Here is an 18,789-nt window from a genome sequence, read left to right as displayed (position 1 = left end):
TTCGATTTTAAAACATTTTTTGAAAATTTACAAAAAATTTTCTCTCTGAAGGTAACGTGGCACAGGAATGATGAAATTATTCAAGGAAATTCACGTTTTTCATTTGTAAATGAGGGAAATTTTTATTGCGTTGACGTTGCGCCGGTAACAGTTGACGATGAAGGACATTGGACGTGCATGGTGGAAAATTACTGCGGAAGATCATCTTGTTCATCGCACTTGACAGTCATTGGTGAATAAATTTTCTTTATTTTTTTTTTTTAGAAAAGTTTTTTCTTCACATTAATTTAATATTTAATGCAATAATTGTTCTTGTTTTTTTCTTAAATTTTTATGTGTATAATATTTGTTTATATAATTATTTGTAACTTTTTATTTTACATTTATTTTTTATTCTTTTATTCAATACTAATTATATTTTTAAATAGTTATTAACTATAGTAATTATTATTAGTAATTACTAGTAATTAGTAATAGTAATTAGTAGTGGTAAATTACCAATAATAGTGGTAATTACTAATAATAATATTATTAGTAACTAGCAAAAGTAATTAATTGTAATTGATAATAGGCATTAATAGTAATTAATGGTAATTAGTAGTAGTAATTGATAGTAATAATTAAAAATAATTAATAGTAATTAGTGAAAGTAATTAATTGTAATTGTCAATAGTCATTAATAGTAATTAATGGTAATTAGTCGTAGTAATTACTAGTAATAATTAATGATAATTAGTTAAAGTAATTAATGATAAGTGGAAATAGTCATTAATAGTAATTATCAGTAGTACTTAATAGTAATTAGCAGCAGTACATACTAGTAAAAATTAAATGTAATTAATAGTAGTAATCACTACTAATTAGTAATAGTAATTAGGAAAGGTAATTAATAGTCATTGGCAATAGTCATTAATAGAAATTATTAATAGTAAGTAATGGTAATTAGTAGTAGTAATTACTAGTAATTTGTAGCAGTACATACTAGTAATAATTAACAGTAATTAATAGTAGTAATTACTTATTGTAATTAATAGTAGTAATTACTTATTGCAATTAATAAAATTAATTAATAGACATTGGTAATAGGAATTAATAGTAATTAATGGTAATTAGTAGTAATAATTCCTAGAAATTAGTAAAAGAAATTAATAGCTGTTGGTAATAGTAATTAATAGTAATTAATAGTAACAGCAAATTAATTTTTTACTTACTTCTATTTTGATATTTCATTTATTTATGTTTTAATTTTATCCATTTACTCTTATGTTTATCTCTTTATTTATATCCCTTTCTTTCTTCTATTTGTTTCTAAATTTAACTTCTAGGTATTTATATCCGAATTTCCTGGCTTTATTCCTGTAGTTGTCTTCAATTTGTTTATAATAGTTTTTTTATGTCTTCAATTTAATTTCTATTTTTAACTTTTATTCATTAAAACATTTCTTCTATCTTTTTGTTTCTTCTTTTACATTTTCTTAGTTTTTTTTTCTTAGTTTCTTACATTTTCTTCAAATCTTCATGTTTTTAATTTTCTTCTGCAGATAGAAAAGAAAAGATAAATTATAAATTATAAAATAAATAAATAGTTACTAAATAATAATAATGATAATAATCACAATAGTAAATTGATAATAATAAAAGCAATGAAAATAAATTTTTAAAAAATTAATATTTAATTCTTCGTTTCTCAGTTCCAAAGGCCTATAAGAAGCCAGAATTCGTTGGAGAACTTCGAGCAATCCTAACGGAGACTGGAACCGTTTCGTTGGAATGCAAAGTCGTTGGAGTGCCAACACCATTGTTAAAATGGTTCAAGGACAATAAGGAAATAAAAGCAGGTGATGTTTTCGCCCTGACGGCTAACGTCGATGATCCAACATCTCTGGGTACTTATACTTGCGAGGCAACAAATTGCATGGGAACATCTTTCTCTTCTTCCAAGGTTTATAAGCAACTTTTATTTTCTTCTTGAATTCACAAAAATTTTCTGCTTTTCTCTTCTTTATTTCTTCTATTGTGGATTTTTATTGTTCTAGGTTCACGTTGTTGGAAAAGGAAGTAGAGAAGGATCGCTGAGACCAGCAGACACCTTGGCACCATCTGGACCACTTCCAATTTTCAAACAAATCCTCAAAGATGAATCCTGTAAAATTGGAGAGGCTCTGTGTCTTTCTTGCAAAGGTACGGTTTTCTATTTTTTTTTCAACAACTCCCAAGGATTTTTGATGATCTCTCAGTTTGCGATCACCCCTGATGATCTCTAATGATTTCAAAGAAGTTTTTCTAAATTTATTATGGTTTCCAAAGATTCCTGATAATTCACTAATGTGTTTAATAAAAATTGAATCGAGAATTTAGTATAGTAAATAATAAAATTTTCCAGTTGACGTTCCACCGTGGCCGAAGGAAATCCATTGGTACAATAAAGAAGGTAAAGTTGAAGCAAGCGAAAGATATCACATTCAAGCTGATGGTATAGGTGGTTATTCGATCGAAATAAATCCCGTCGAAGCAATGGACGAAGGAGAATGGAAATGTGTTGCAACGAGTTTCGAAAATATGAAGCAATTCACGACCTGTTATGTCGCCATGTCCAGTAAGCTTATTCAACACTCAATTAATCTTTATTATCATTATTATTTTCGATATTTTCAAATATCTCTTTTCTAGTTCCAAAAAATTATCGAAAGCCTCGATTCATGGAGAGCTTAAAGGCGATCTTAACAGAAGAAGGATTAGTGTCCTTTGAATGCAAAGTCGTTGGTTTCCCCACGCCCCTGTTGCAATGGTTCAAAGATGGACAGGAACTAAAGCCAGGGGATGTTTATCAGCTCACTGGTGCCAATTCGTTAGGTATTTTTGAATTTAAAAAGAAAATAAAATTCTTTATGATTTCTAATTTGCTAAAATATATAATTTCACTTTTATTCTTAATTGATCATCGATCACTGATCAACTGTCAGTGATAAATGATCAATAATCAACTGATCAATGATCACTGATCAACTGTCAATTTCAGGTTCTTATTGTTGTATCGCAAAAAATTGTATGGGTGAAGCTAAAAGTACAGCTGAATTAACGGTGGAAGACATTCAAAATCAGTTGAATGAAGAGGAACGTCTTCAACTTTTGAGTACAAATCAACCACCAAAATTCATCAGGGGCCTTAGAAGTTGCGAAGCCAAAATTTGTGATCATTTCCGATTCACTGTTCAAGGTATAATTCTACATTCAATTTACAATTCGATCAAATGGTTTACACTTAGTTGGAAAATTAATTATGTTTTCAAATTCTCCGATTAAGTGAGTCTTGCACCTGCGCCAAGTCTATTTTGGTATCGAGATGATTCTCAAGTTGATGAGAATGACAAATTCAGAATAGAGAAGGAATCATTGGGAACGTGTCATCTAGATGTGCAGCGTCTTGACTTTGTTGATCAAGTGAGTTTCAATTATTATCGATACTTCATCAATGATCTTTATCATTGATCAACGATCAATGATAATTATTATCAATGATCAGTTATGAACGATCAATTTTCAGCGTTTATTGTTCAATTATCAACGATCAATAATTTATAATTAACGATCAATTATTAATTTTTGTTATTAGTGTTTAAGGATCAATGATCTATCATCGACGATAAAAGATTATTGATCAATAATCAATGATTAATTTCAGTCATGATTGATCAATAATCATTGATCAACCTTCAGTGATTGATGATCTATAATCAATGATCAATCAGTGATTGATGATTCATCATCAATGATCAATGATTAATTATAGTTATGGCTGATCAACAATCAGTGATTAAGGATTAGTTCCACTTATCACAGCTTGATATGACGATTAACTAACAATTGATGATTAATTCACCAGGCTGAATGGAAATGCGTGGCGAGCAATGATTACGGACACAGTGTGACATCCTGTTTCCTGAAACTGATCATTCCAAAACATTATAAGCAACCGAAATTTCTAGAAAACTTGAGAGCAATTCTCTCCGAAGAGGGTGCAGTTAATCTCGAGTGTAAAGTAATTGGAGTACCTCAGCCAACTTTGAAGTGGTTCAAAGATGGTGCTGAGCTGAAAGCTGGCGATATTCACAGGATAACATCAGGACAAGATGGTACCTGCTGCCTAGGAACCTACACCTGTGAAGCCTCAAATTGCATGGGAAGTGTGAGCAGTTCAGCCTCCCTGCTTGGTTTCGAAGATCGAGTTGTCACATCACCAGGGAATGGAATTCCAGCCCGGCCATTCTCAGCCTTTGATCACGATCGTGAACTAGCTCGCAATCTCTCCCTATCAACAATTCACGAGGAGAGAACATCTCAATTGTACGACACCATTCAAACCGATCAATCAATCACCGTTGATGATCGCGGCGAAGTCTCATTCAGCTTCGATGGAAAAGAAGTCTCCGTAAGTCTCTACGAAACACCCGATCTCACCGAGGAGGAAGCCATTCAAATTGTCGAAATGTACGCTGATCAACTCTCTGAGCATGTCACCTCACACAATATTATCGAACTCCCACCCATGAGATTCATGAAGGAGACTTCAAATTCGGGTAATTTATTGATGGAAGCAGTTGTCATTGACGTGTCCCCGGAATATTTTGTCTCTATCGAAGAAGGTGATGATCTACGAACTGAAGCTGACGTCGAGGATATGTCAATGATGGACGAGCAGACCACTATCTCATCGCCCCTACCGGAAATCATCTTCGCTGATGGTGATCGTCCACCAGTGAAACCTCCGAGGAGAAAATCAAGCGCCAGGAGCGAGAAGCTGTCTGAAAGTTATCACAGTGCGAGGGAACCACAAAAGAAAGACAGTTTCGAAATGGACGTTGACACTGAACCATTCACCGATGCTCTTTCATCAACCGACAGTAAGTTACAGAAAAATCAAGACTCCTTCGATTCCCTCACCAATGGCAAGAATCAAAAACCCCGAAAGAAGCGCTCGTTGATCGAAAAAACCCCATCCGAAGAATTGCCAGATGAATTGAAGAAGCTCAAACGGAGCGATTCGGCCGATCCGGTTCTAACCGGAAAATCCATTGATGACGAATCGGAAAAGCAATTACTGAACAATAAGGAAATGCTTCTGAACATGAATCAAGAACTAGCTGAACCAGCATTGATAATCCGGAATGCTTTGGTCGACTTCGATTTACTTTTATCCCTGGCCGAGTGCACTGATAACGAGCAGAATGCATTCATAACCGAAAATTTTGTCCAACCGATTCAAAGACTCTGCAATCAGATAAACATCATAGAGGCAAAGGCTCTAAAAGGTGCTGGCAAACGATCTCTAGCGCAAAACGTAAGAATCGCTGTTTTAGAAGCAATTAGCGGACCAACCGAAGAACTACTCCGGGGAATCGAGGTAATGAAGCGAAGAGGCGCCGACAATTTGAAACTCGATCCTGTCATTCTGGAACCGTTGGCTGATCCTGTTGATGAAATCCTCTCCGGATTGTCGAAGATAGACTACGAAATTTCCGGTCAATCAAAAAGCAAAGAACCGATCGTCTTGGAAAGAATGAGGAGAACTATCTCCTGGCTCGGGGAACGTCTCCAACAATCCGAGGAGTCATCAAACTTGTCAAACTCCCTAACAATGATTCATAGAACATTGAAAGAATTCGTAGATCAAGTACCATTGAATCCAGTCAATGGAACCTGGAGCGAGAACATCGATGCCGTTCTCATAGAATCTCTCTGTCGACCCCTGGAAGACTTGACCAGAACTTCAGCCGATATTCTCCAAGAGGTGAATCCAGAAGTCGCCAAACAAATCGCGGAACCTTTCGACGAATTGTTGACCAGACTCGACGCATTAGTTGTCGCACTAGAGGGCTACGAGACCGATAATCGGACCGAATTTGTCCTGGCTCTGAAATCTTCCCTAGTCGGAGCGGCGGACGAATTGACCAACATCTCCAAACCGTTATCCTTCGACGAACCTGGAACTCTATCCGAAGTGATTCTCGATCCCCTGATTGACGTCCAATCCTCGGTGAATTCGATCCTAAGAGTTATTGACGATCCCCGTTCGGAGAAGGAGATCCAAATTTCCCAAGTTCTAGGCTCATCGGAATTGATCATGACATTGACGCAATTACGCCAAGCTTTGTCGAACGCCGCACAAATAGCGACAACACTCAAGGAAGACGAGACGATCAATTCTTTGATCGACCTACGAGAACCCTTGTTCGATCTGCAAATTGCTCTGTCATCAGAATTACTCTACGAGGAAATTCCGATTATAAACAGCATCATTCCTCCTATAAACACACTGAAGAAGATGTTCTCCACGACTCTTGAGCACGTGAGCGGAATCGAGATTGTTAGTTCAATGAGTCCGATACTGGAGACACTGGGGGAAATACAGCAGCAGGTTCCCTTGATCATTGATCAGCTAATGATGATGGAAAGTCAACCTGACGAAATAGGAGCAAAAGTCGACAGGAGAAAGGAATTGACCGAAATTCTGGAGTCATTGGAAGTTGCCTCGCAACTGACCACCGTATTTTTTGATATTTCGACAATTTTGGAAAAACAGGAACGTAAGATTGGTGGAACAACCATAAACGATTCCGACCTCATCGCAAAATTAGAGGAAGTGAGAGAAAGTCTGGGTTCCACCACTGTCGCTCTAGGCAATCTTCCAATAAAACTGGACCTAAATGATGACGACATAATCAACGAGTTGGCCCAGTTGAGTGCACCGTTGATCAATTTTCAAAAAGAGTTGAATAAACGACACAATTTAGAGGAAGAAGAAGTTCTCCAGGGACTAAGAGAGCCGATTAGGCGGATACGAACCATAATAGAGAGTCTTGCCCAAGGAATAGAAAAACCTGAGAAAGTATTGTTGATTCTAGGTTTATTGGGTGACATCGAAGAAAACATCCTTGTACAAAGTTCAGGGGTCAAAACAATTCTTGAAAGTGAAGAAATCGATCTCGAGAAGGTGGAAGAGGTGACGAATTCGGAATTAAACGAAATGTTCCAAAAATCAATGGACCGTGAAAAAATGATCGAAATCGAACCGACAGGTATTAATGATGCTTTCTCTGAAGCAGTTGCTGGTGAATTTGCCGAAGCAGCTGAACAATTAGCATTGTCTAAAATAGCCGCTAGGGAAAATCAATTTGCTGATTCATCAGTAGTTGCAGAATCACAAAAATCATATGCTGGAGAAATAGAAGTAAAATTAACGGAATCAGACGTTTGTCCAGAAGGCAAAAAACTTCAAGAAGCTAAAATTGTTCAACAAGCTGATCAGGAAGGAATCACCAATCTTCCATCGATCCACACGTCGATGGAACTAACCGAAATTGAAAAAACTCAAGAAACTCCCACCGCTGAAGTCTCCGAATTAGCCCAAAAACCAAATGTCTATAATGTTGGAAGAATCGAAGATGTTTCGCAATTAGAAGATATTTCACCAATAGAAGCAACGAACATTGAAGAGATATCGCAGGAAATTAATAAATTAACCCAAATATCTGAAAGTAGAGAGAGTCATAACATTCCCGATCAGCCGAAAGTACTCCAAATGGGTGATTCTGATGAAATTACGAGAACCGAAGAACTCGAGAGTCTGGACGAGGATTCGATTTCCAAACAGTATGCGACTAGAGTTCAGGAATTGGCGAAAACGTTGCAAATAGCCGCTGAACAAACGGAACATTTTGATGATTCATTGCTCTCAAGTCTGAAAGACAGTAAAGATATTTTGAATTTTAAACTACAGGAATTGCAGGAATCTTCCGATTCTATGAAAATGGAATCAGTGGATGTTATGCAGAGAGAAGAACTGAAGGAGCTGAGGGAAATTGATCAAGACTCCGGTTTAATCGATGAATATGAAACCAAAACGGAAAGAGGTTTAGGTTCTGAAGTATCATTGCAGGAAGCGGTGAATATTACGGATTCACCACAGGTTTTAAAAATGCCAATTGATGAAGATATTTCTTCGTTATCTGAAGAAGTTGTGGGAATTGATAGAGAGACAAAGGATCAGATGGCAATGATGGAAGTTGTTCAGGATTTGTCGACAATTGATTCTTCAAGACCGGAAGTGTTGAAAATAGGAAAAGTGGAGCAGGAGAATGGAGGAAGGATGGAGGAAGTTCAGAAGAGTCAGGATGATCAGGAATTTGATCAGCAATTTAATGGAGAAGGACTGGTAGTTGGTGGAAATGAAAAATTACTCTCGGGAGCAATTGGAGTTAAGCAGGAAATTTTAGATTTGGCTCAAACGGAAGTTTCTGGAGAACTTGATGAAGCAGCAGGATCTTTAGGTCCAGAGAAAATGGGAATTGCTGAAGATGCCAAGGAAACGATACATTTGGAATTAGATAAAATGTCTGCAACTGTGAATCAAGAAGATTTATTAGTTGGTGATGAACGAAGAAAGGATAACAAGGAATCAGCTGAAACTTCTGATCCATTAGTTGTTACAGCAACTGCAGAATATCAAGAAAAAAATAAAGAATCGAAACAATCAGAATCAGCTGAAATATCTGCTCCATCAGGTGATGCAGCAGACCATCAAGAAGAAGATAACAAAAAATTGAAACAAGCAGAATCAGCTGAAACATCTTCTCCATCAGCAGTTGCAGAAGATCAAGCAAAAGGTAACGAATCGAAACAATCAGAATTATCAGAAATATCTGTTCAATCAGCTGATGCAGCAGTAGCTGCAGCAACAACAATTGAAAAAGAAGATATCAAGAAATCAACACAATTAGAAGCAGAACAAGCAGCAGCTAAAACATCATCAACTGAAGCACAAGAAGCTTCATCAATCGACACACTAACAGAATCACCAAAAATTACAGAACCATCAAACATTTACAATGTTGCCAAAGCAACAGAATCTTCAAAATTGGAGGAAGCAGATTCTTTAACGGAAAATTTGCCCGAAGCTAAAACTCTTCAGGCAGTTGTTGATTCAGCAACGAGTCTAGAAACTGCAACAGATTTACAAAAATCAAACGTTTTGCAGTCTTCGTCAATCAATGAACCTATAACCGAAGATATGTCAAAGGAATTAAGAGAATTGTCAGAAAGAGAAGAAATCTTAAACCTAGCAGAAGAGAAACTAGAGGAAATCAAATCAACCGCTCGTACAGAATTACCGGAAGTGTACAGTATGGCAAAAAGTAAAGATATCTCCCAATTGGAAGAAGAAGAACCAAAAACTTTAGAACCAATCGATCAGGAATCAGAAAATCTGACCGAATTAGATGTTTCTGAAACATATTTGAGAGGAAACCAACTGATCTTCAATAAGCCAAACGTGTTCCAAATGGAAAACATCGAAGAAATATCAACAAGTGAAGATCTACAAAGTATAACTGAAGCAACTTTGTCTAAACAAGCACAAGAATTTGAAGAATCGGAAAAAACTGTTCAAATCGGTGCTGAACAAACGGAACAATTTAGAGATTCACTTGCTGAAAATTTGGACACTCAACCAGATTTGAAAGAAAATTTAATTGAAATCGTAGAATCTGAACGAACCGATTTCGTTAATATTCTCAAAGAACCATATCAAATTTTACAGAAAGAAGAAATAACAGAGCTCTCTGAATTTGATCAAACGGGAATAATTACTGATGAAAGTTCCATTGAGGGAGAGGAGGGAAAAATTTTAGAAACAGTTTCCTCGCACGAAAAATTCGAATTAATTGGTGCGCCAATTGTTTTGCAAATGGCAGTTGGTGACGATATTTCTTCACTGTCGGAAGAAATCTCAACTATGACGACTAAAGACGATTCAACCTTCCATGAAGCGATGGAACAAGAAGAAGTGATTGACATCCTGGATAAACCACAAGTTCTCCAAATGGCAATAGCAGAAGAAAGTGATCAGAGTTTTAGGGAAATTAACGAGCAAATGTTGACGAAATCTGTTGAAGAAGTTGTCGCTTCAATTGAAGAAATACCGGATGTTTTGAGTGTGGCAAATATGGAAGAGGCTAAAATTGAAGAAAGTGGTCTCGCTTCTGATATCGTTTCTACTGAAGAATTACAGGAAAATTCGAAGGTCGCAAATATCGAAGAAGCTAAGGCTGAAGAAAATGGTATCGCTTCTACTGAAGAAATACCGGAAGTATTGAAGGTCGCAAATATCGAAGAAGCTAAAACTGAAGAAACTGGTACTGCTTTTGGCATCGCTTCTACTGAAGAAAAAGCGGAAGTTTTGAGTCTCGCAAATATCGAAGAAGCTAAAACTGAAGAAACTGGTATTGCTTCTGCTGAAGAAATATCGGAAGTATTTAAGGTCGCAAATATCGAAGAAGCTAAAACTGAAGAAATTGGTATTGCTTCTACTGAAGAAATATCGGAAGTATTTAAGGTCGCAAATATCGAAGAAGCTAAAACTGAAGAAACTGGTACTGATTTTGGCATCGCTTCTACTGAAGAAAAAGCGGAAGTTTTGAGTCTCGCAAATATCGAAGAAGCTAAAACTGAAGAAACTGGTATTGCTTCTACTGAAGAAAGAGCAGATGTTTTGAATCTTGTAAACATTAAAGAAGCTAAAACCGATGAAGTTGGTAACGCTTCTATTGAAGAAAGACCAGAAGTTTTGAATCTAGCAAATATCGAAGAAACTAAAATAAATGAAGCTGAAAGTAAAGAAGCTAAATATGAAGAAGCTACAAGTGCAGATACTGGTATCGCTTTCACTGAAGAAATGCCAGAAGTTTTGAACCTCGCAAATATCGAAGAAGTTAAAATTAAAAAAGCTGAAATTCAAGAAGTTGAAATTAAAGACACTGAAGATGCTGAAGCTAAAGAAGTTGGTACTAAAGATGCTGAAATTAAAGAAGCTGATACTAAAGATGCTAAAATTAAAGAAGCTAAAATTGAAGAAATTGTAGATTCATCGAAAAAAGAAACTAAAGACATTCATCAAATGGAAGAAGCAACAACAAAAGAAATTACAGATGATGAATCAAAAGATACGGAAGAAAGGCGAGAAATCTCCGAAGAGAAGATACAAATTCCAAAGGAACTAATCATCAAAGTGAGTAACAATCTGAACGAAGTTAAGCAACAAATAACGAACATTGTAGAAGAATTCGAACAAAGACCAGTAACAACTCCCTCATTGTCAGTCTCACAATTAGCAACCGCAATCGAAATGTTAAGGAGAACAGTTTCGAATATTTCTACAGAATTTGCAACAACCGCCGAAGAGTTTTCAAAGTCCGACTATGAAGCAGAATTCAGTGGTGAAGAATTGTGTGAAATTAACGTCAACGAAATTACGAGCGAATTAACAAAAATGCTGAAACCGTTAATGAAAGTTAGCGAAGCTTTGTCAGCAACACAAGAGTGTGGCGCTCCCGAATTGGTACTTCTCAACAAACTCAACAATCCGATTGAAAATATAAAACAAAATATCGTCAAATTGTTGATAGAATCTAAAATTGAATCATCATCGATAATCACTCTGACTCCAATGATTCAAGTTCTAGAGACTATCGAAGAAGAAATACCGCTCGCTCTAGATGAAGTGAAGTACAAATTGGAGATTGTGAATGTTCTGCATAATGTTATGAGACCATTGGATGTTGTCAGGGAGAGAATGAATGATCTGGACACGTCTGCTGAACGCACATTGGAAACGGATGTGGCTAATATTCTCGTGGGACCGACAAATTATTTTCAACGTGTTCTTGCTGATCTTGTGGAGAAATTTGAGGATGGAAATCATTCAGACGAACGGATGCGAAATGCAGTGTTGAAGCTTCATGGATTGGTGGAACCATTGTTTGAATTTCACAGTACATTGTCAGTTGTTAGGAGTAGTCGAAGAAGTTCGGTGATGGAAACGGAATTACTGGAGAAGAGGAAGAATGTTATTCTTCTATCAATTGAGGGCTTGAGTAATTCTTTGGGGGAAATAATCGAGAGTGTTGGAGGAAATGGAAGAAATGGCGATATTGATGCACTTTTGGATTCGTTGATTACTTTGAATGCGGCTATGTCATCTGTTCAACGACATGTTTGGTATGATGTTGATTATAATATTTAAATACTTAATTTTATTTCTAATTCTGTTCAAATTTTAACTCTGATTCTGATTCTCTTATTCTTAATTTAATTAGAATTAAAATCAGAACTAAAATAATAATTACAAACTAATTTTCAATAAGTAAAAAAATCCTTTATAATAAAGATTAATTATGATTTCAGCAAAGCGGAGTACAGCAGAAGAGTCAGTTGCATTGGAACACTTCAGACTAGAATAACACCCGCACTGAATGAACTCTTAGGCACAGTATCAACACTCCAGGAGAATCTTGATCAGGAAACTTTTGATATTGTCTCAAATCCACTGCAGACTCTTCAAAAACAACTTCAAATAGCTCAAACGCAGTTGAATGAAACTTCTGATCAACATCTCGATGAAGAAGCAATTGTCGAAGGTTTCATCTACCCGGCTGATAGACTTCTCTCATCCCTTAATGTTTTGAAAGAAAATCAACAAAATACTGAAATAAAAGAAGATTCTTTGCGTTTATTGCAAACCCTACAGGAAGCTGTGGTAAATTTTGAATCATCATTGTCCACATTGCACAAAGAACTCATCACTGACAGTGAGAGTCAACAATTGTCAAAAGCTGAAACCCTAGGTGCTGTTCTTGTACCACTGAAGAGTATACACTCGACAATTGGATCAATTATCAAGGAGAGTGGAAAGAGTATTCAAACGGAAGCAAAAGACAATGGAGCAGATTCCAAAAGTGAAAAGATTCCAAAAGATGAAGACCAGACTCAAAAAGAAGAAAGTACCTCACTTCCGACTGTATTCACGACCGTTGAGACAATTATTGACGAATGTATCGAAATATCGAATTTGCAAACTGAAGCCTTGCTGGAAGTTGCGAGAGCTATTCCAAAAGCGGAAGTGGATGAGAGTCGATTGAACGTTGTTAAGGAGCAAACAGCTACACTGCATGATGAGGAATCTAAAGGAGTAATTCTTGAGGAGTCAGGAGAAATCAAGTTGGATGAAAAATCAAAAGAAGAAAAATTAAATATTCATCAAGCTTTGATAGTGGAGACAGCAGATATTTCAGAAGAAGGATCATCAATGCAGAATTTAGACAGAAAGGAGAGTCTTGTCGCATTTTGGTCTCTAATGGACGAACCACTAAATGCACTCAAGGAATCAATTGCCACAATCATTGACGAGCAGGTGAATTTGGAGGAAACTGGAAAAATTGATGAAGCAAAAAGTGAAATGATCCTACAATCTGAGGTAGTTCAGCAATTAACTGAACTGCAATCGTCAATAGCTGCTATTCAGGAATTGACTCTATCGGAAGCTGACCGATCGGAAGAGGTCACTTGGCAGGAGGAGAGTTTTCCTGCTTTGCAAAATTTAGCGAAAGCTTTGGAGAAGTTGGGAGAACATTTACCAGTGATGGAGACAATCGAAATTGAAGAAGTAGCTTCTAGCTTGGCAGATGATACAGTGACGGCTGATAAATTGAAGACATTGGTGCAACCTCTTCAGGAATTGAGAGAATCACTTGCACTATTAGTGGAAGATAATGTATATCTAGAACAGGAATCAGAGAGTGTGGATGAATTATCGCCTATGAAACAGGAAACGGTGGGAATTGTTATCGAAGATGAAAATAAATTGGTTGCTGAAGAAACCATATCTAAATTCAAAGTGGAAGAAAGTATTCAGAAGAAAGAAGAAGAACGAGATGAAGGCCAAAGAGAGATTGATGATGAGGAGGTAAAACGAGTAAAAGAAGAGGAGAATTTGAAGCAGAAGGCTGAAGAAAAAATTATGAAGGAGAAGAAAGAAGAAGAAGCAGAAGTAAAAGAAGAAGGAAAAGAAGAAGAAGTAGAAGTTAAACAGATTAGAGAGAAAAAGGAATTAAAAGAAGAAATTGAGAAAATGAAAGAAACTGACGAAGAGCAATTGAAAAAAGTACAAGAAGACAAAGAAAAAGTAGACAAAGTACAAGTACAAAAAGAAGAAAAAATAAAAGACGAAGAAGAGCAGAAAAAAGATCAAGAAGAATTGAAAACTGTGGACGGTGAACAGAGTCTAAAGCAGGAAGAAGTGATAAATAAGAAGAATGAAGAAGAAAGAAAACAAAAACTCGAAGGAGAAATTATAAAGAAAGAAGAACAACTACTAATGAAGGAAAAAGAAGAACAAGAAAAGGAAAAAGAAGCAGTAAACAAACAAGAGATAGAAACAAAGAAGAAGATAGAGGAAGAATTGAAAAGTCGTGAAGAAGAGGATCGTATAGAAAAAGAAAAAGAAGAAAAGGAACGTGAAGCAGAAGAGAAAAGAGTTGAGGCTGAGAAGAAAGAAGAAGATGACAAATTAAAGAAAGAACAAGAGCGTGAAGCAGAAGAAAAAAGAATTGAAACTGAGAAGAAAGAAGAAGAGGAGAAATTAAAGAAAGAACAAGAACGAAAAGAAGAAGAGGAAAGAATTGAAGCCGAGAAGAAAGAAGAAGAGGAGAAATTAAAGAAAGAACAAGAACGTAAAGAAGAAGAGGAAAGAATTGAAGCTGAGAAGAAAGAAGAAGAGGAAAGATTAAAGAAAGAACAAGAGCTTAAAGAAGAAGAGGAAAGAATTGAAGCTGAAAAGAAGAAAGAAGAAGAGGAACGTTTAAAGCAAGAACAAGGACGTAAAGAGGAAGAAAGAAGAGTTAAACGTGAGGCGAAGAAGAAAAAAGAAGAAGAGAGATTGAAAAAAGAACAAGAGCTTAAAGAAGAAGAGGAAAGAATTGAAGCTGAGAAGAAAAAAGAAGAAGAAGAACGTTTAAAGAAGGAAAAAGAACGTATAGAAGAAGAGGAACGATTGAAGAAGGAACAAGAAATTAAAGAAAAAGAAGAAGAACGATTAAAGAAGGAACAAGAACTTCAAGAAGAAGAAAGATTAAAACGCGAAGAAGAGAAGAGAAAAGAAGAAGAGGAAATTAAACGTCAGGAGGAAGAGCAAAGATTAAAGGAAGAACAAGAACGTAGAAAAGAAGAAGAAAGACTTGAAAAGGAGGCTGAGGAGAAAAGAAAAGAAGAGGAACGTATAGAGAAAGAAAAAGAACTCAAGGAAGAAGAGGAAAGAATCAAGCGCGAGACAGAGAAAAAGAAAGAAGAAGAAGAACTACTAGCAAAAGAAAAAGAAGAGGAGGAACGATTAAAGAAGGAAAAAGAACGTATAGAAGAAGAACGATTGAAAAAGGAACAAGAAACCAAAGAAGAAGAAGAACGATTAAAGAAAGAACAAGAAATCAAGGAAGAAGAAGAAAGAGTAAAGAAAGAACAAGAAATCAAGAAAGAAGAAGAACGATTAAAGAAAGAGCAAGAAATCAAAGAAGAAGAGGAACGGTTAAAGAAAGAACAAGAACTTAAAGAAGAAAAGGAAAGAATTGAGGCTGAGAAGAAAAAAGAAGAAGAGCGTCTAAAGAAGGAAGAAAAACTTAGAGAAGAAGAGGAAAGATTGAGAAAAGAACAAGATTGCAAAGAAGAAGAAAGGTTAAATCGTGAGGCAGAGAAAAGAAAGGAAGAAGAGGACCGATTGAAAAAAGAACAAGAGCGTAAAGAAGAAGAGGAAAGACTTGAGGCAGAGAAGAAAAAAGAAGAACAGGAACGTTTAAAGAAAGAACAAGAAGAAGAAAGATTAAGAACAGAAAAAGAACGTAAAGAAGAGGAACAAAGAATTGAACGTGAGGCTGAAGAGAAAAAACAGGAAGAAGAACGATTAAAGAGAGAGCTAGAGCGTAAAGATGAAGAGGAACGATTAAAGAAGGAAAAAGAACTTAAAGAAGAAGAGGAACGATTAAAGAAGGAAAAAGAACTTAAAGAAGAAGAGGAACGATTAATGAAAGAAAAGGAACTTAAAGAAGAAGAGGAACGAATCAAACGCGAGGCAGAGAAAAAGAAAGAGGAAGAGGAACGATTGAAAAAAGAACAAGAGCGTAAAGAAGAAGAAGAACGATTAAGAAAGGAACAAGAACTTAAAGAAGAAGAGGAAAGAATTAAAGCTGAGAAGATAAAAGAAGAAGAGGAACGTTTAAAGAAGGAAAAAGAACAAGAAGAGGAAAGATTGAAGAAAGAACAAGAACTTAAAGAAGAAAAGGCAAGAGTTGAGGCAGAAAAGAAAAAAGAAGAAGAGGAACGCTTAAAGAAGGAACAAAAGCGCAAAGAAGAAGAGGAACGCTTAAAGAAAGAACAAGAACGTCTGGACGAAGAGAATCGATTGAAGAAGGAACAAGAACTCAAAGAAGAAAATGAAAGAATTGAGGCTGAAAGGAAAAGAGAAGAAGAGGAGCGTGTAAAGAAAGAAAAAGAGCGTATTGAAGAAGAGGAGCGATTGAAAAAAGAACAAGAACTGAAAGAAGAAGAGGAAAGAATTAAAGCTGAAAAGAAAAAAGAGGAAGAGGAAAGGATTGAAGCTGAAAAGAAAAAACAAGAAGAGGAGCGTTTAAAGCAAGAACAAGAACGTAAAGAAGAAGAAAAAAGAGTTAAACGTGAGGCAAAGAAAAAAAGAGAAGAAGAAGAGCGATTGAAGAAAGAACAGGAACGTAAGGAAGAAGAAGAAAGAGTTGAGGCTGAGAAGAGGAAAGAAGAAGAGGAACGTTTACAGAAGGAACAAGAACTCAAAGAAGAAGAAGAACGTTTGAAATTAGAACAAGAACGTAAAGAAGAAGAAAGGCTTAAACTTGAGGCTGAGAAGAAAGAAGAAGAGGAGAGAATAAAGAAAGAACAAGAGCGTGAAGAAGAAAATGAAAGAATTGCAGCTGATAAGAAAAAAGAAGAGGAACGTTTAAAGAAAGAACAAGAACGTAAAGAAGAAGAGGAAAGAAATGAAGCTGAAAAGAAAAAAGAAGAAGAGGAACGTTTGAAGAAAGAGAAAGAAGTCAAAGAAGAAGAGAAAAGAGTCAAACGTGAGGCAAAGAAGAAGAAAGAAGAAGATGACCGATTAAAGCAAGAACAGGAGCGTAAGAAAGAAGAGGAAAAAGTTGAGGTTGAAAAGAAAAAAGAAGAGGAAGGAGTTAAGCTTGAGGATGAGAAAAAGAAAAAAGAAGAGGAACTAAAACGTCAAGAAGAAGAGGAACGATTGAAGAAAGAAAAAGAACAGAAAGAAGAAGAAGAAAAACTCGAAGCCGGGAAGAAACAAGAAGAAGAGGAACGTTTAAAGAAAGAACAACAACGTAAAGAAGAAGAAGAAAAATTAAAACTTGAAGCTGAGAAAAGGAAGAAGGAAGAAGTAGAGGAACTTAAACGCCGAGAGGAAGAGGAGTGTTTAAAGAAAGAAGAACAATTGAAACTTGAATCCGAAAAAAAGAAAAAAGAGAAAGAAGAGTTACCAAAAAAAGAAGAACAAGAACAACTAGAATCCAAGACTGTCGATAGGAAGAAGGATGCAAAGGAAAAAGTCAGAAGAAAATCAAAGGATCAGAAACGCAAAGGTTCTGCAGAAGCACTGAAAGAAGAAACTGAAAAAACAATTAAAGCCAAAGATAATGGTTTGAAAGACGATGTTGAGCAAAAGGAGAGTTCAGCAGACAAAACTCCAGCAGATGATCAATCCATCATTAAGGATACTAAAAAACCTGAAGAGGAAGTTCCAGAAAAAGATAAACCAAAAATTGAAGAAACAAAGAAAACCAAACGTAAGGCATCCTTGAAGCAATCAAAAATTGAAAAAAGCAGTAAAGTCGAAGAAAAATCGCAAACTACCGAAAATGGAGAACAAAATGGATCACAAATTGAAACAAAAACTGATTATTCCAAAACAACAACTACAGATACTGAAGTACCTAAACAAAAATTAAGACGATCCTCAAAACAATCGAATCAAGAGGAAATTGTCTCTTTAGAGAAAATGGAAAAATCCCAAATTGAAAATGGAGCCAGCACAAAAACAATTAAATCTTCAACAAAAGAAATGCGTCGAAGAAGTAGCACAAAAACATCATCTATTGATGATTCTCAAGACTCTGGACTCAGGAAACGAGAAACTGATAAACCCAGGATAACAGATGATCACGAACGAAAACGTCTGTCAGATTATCAATCCGATGATTCTTCTTCGAATACGATAACTTTGGGTCGAGAGGAAAAATCATCAGCTAGGGAGAGAATCAGGCAGGAGCCGGAAAGATATTCCAGAACTGATTTCAGTTGTTCTGAAAGGATCACTCCTTCAGCCTCCTTCAGGAGCACGACGACTTATTCAGAGTACTCAGCAACGGTACATTCGAGGCAAAGTAGAGAAGATTATTCCACTCTTCGTCCAGCGGTTGTTCAACGAAATAAATCCTACGACAGGGAACGTTCAAGATCATCAAAATATTATGAATCACCAATCAGTTCCTCGACATCGTTTCTAAGACCCACTGAACGTTCCATTTATGTTTCACCCACTGTTCATTATACCCGCAGAAGACCTGGTAGCGTCAGTCCTAGTTTAATTCCGGAAATTGATTCGTCAGCCTATTATTTATCAACTGAAGGAAGTTGCACACCAGAGGTAGGAAAATTAATGATAACTCTGATGAATTGAAAAATAATCATCAAAAACAAAAAAGAACCGTCTTTTCTGTTTTTGATGATGTTTTCCAGAAACTTTGGGAACAATTTTGAAATTTCGAAATGATACCAAGATAGCAAGTAATCTTGCAGCAATCTTGGTGAAAGCTTGCCCCAAGATTACTGCAAGATTACCTACTGTTTGGTTTATTGGAATTTGAACTTATCTCCATT

General features: G+C 36.0%; 1 protein-coding gene across 1 annotated transcript in view; it reads left to right on the top strand.

Annotated features, from left to right (window-relative positions):
* The window catches only part of LOC122512447 (titin homolog), a 70,759-nt gene that overhangs the window by 11,766 nt on the left and 40,204 nt on the right, over positions 1 to 18,789 (top strand). The window contains exons 4-12 of the mRNA XM_043628279.1: positions 52 to 232; positions 1,692 to 1,942; positions 2,037 to 2,181; positions 2,384 to 2,596; positions 2,671 to 2,853; positions 3,020 to 3,217; positions 3,305 to 3,441; positions 3,884 to 12,051; positions 12,238 to 18,556. Of these exons, the coding sequence (XP_043484214.1) occupies positions 52 to 232; positions 1,692 to 1,942; positions 2,037 to 2,181; positions 2,384 to 2,596; positions 2,671 to 2,853; positions 3,020 to 3,217; positions 3,305 to 3,441; positions 3,884 to 12,051; positions 12,238 to 18,556 (15,795 nt within the window). The remainder of the gene's footprint in view (positions 1 to 51; positions 233 to 1,691; positions 1,943 to 2,036; positions 2,182 to 2,383; positions 2,597 to 2,670; positions 2,854 to 3,019; positions 3,218 to 3,304; positions 3,442 to 3,883; positions 12,052 to 12,237; positions 18,557 to 18,789) is intronic.

Source organism: Leptopilina heterotoma, unplaced genomic scaffold, assembly GCF_015476425.1.
Source record: "Leptopilina heterotoma isolate Lh14 unplaced genomic scaffold, ASM1547642v1 Lhet_99, whole genome shotgun sequence".
Taxonomy (NCBI): domain Eukaryota; kingdom Metazoa; phylum Arthropoda; class Insecta; order Hymenoptera; family Figitidae; genus Leptopilina; species Leptopilina heterotoma.
Note: the sequence above shows the minus strand (reverse complement) of the source record. Positions and strands in the feature narration are given on the sequence as shown.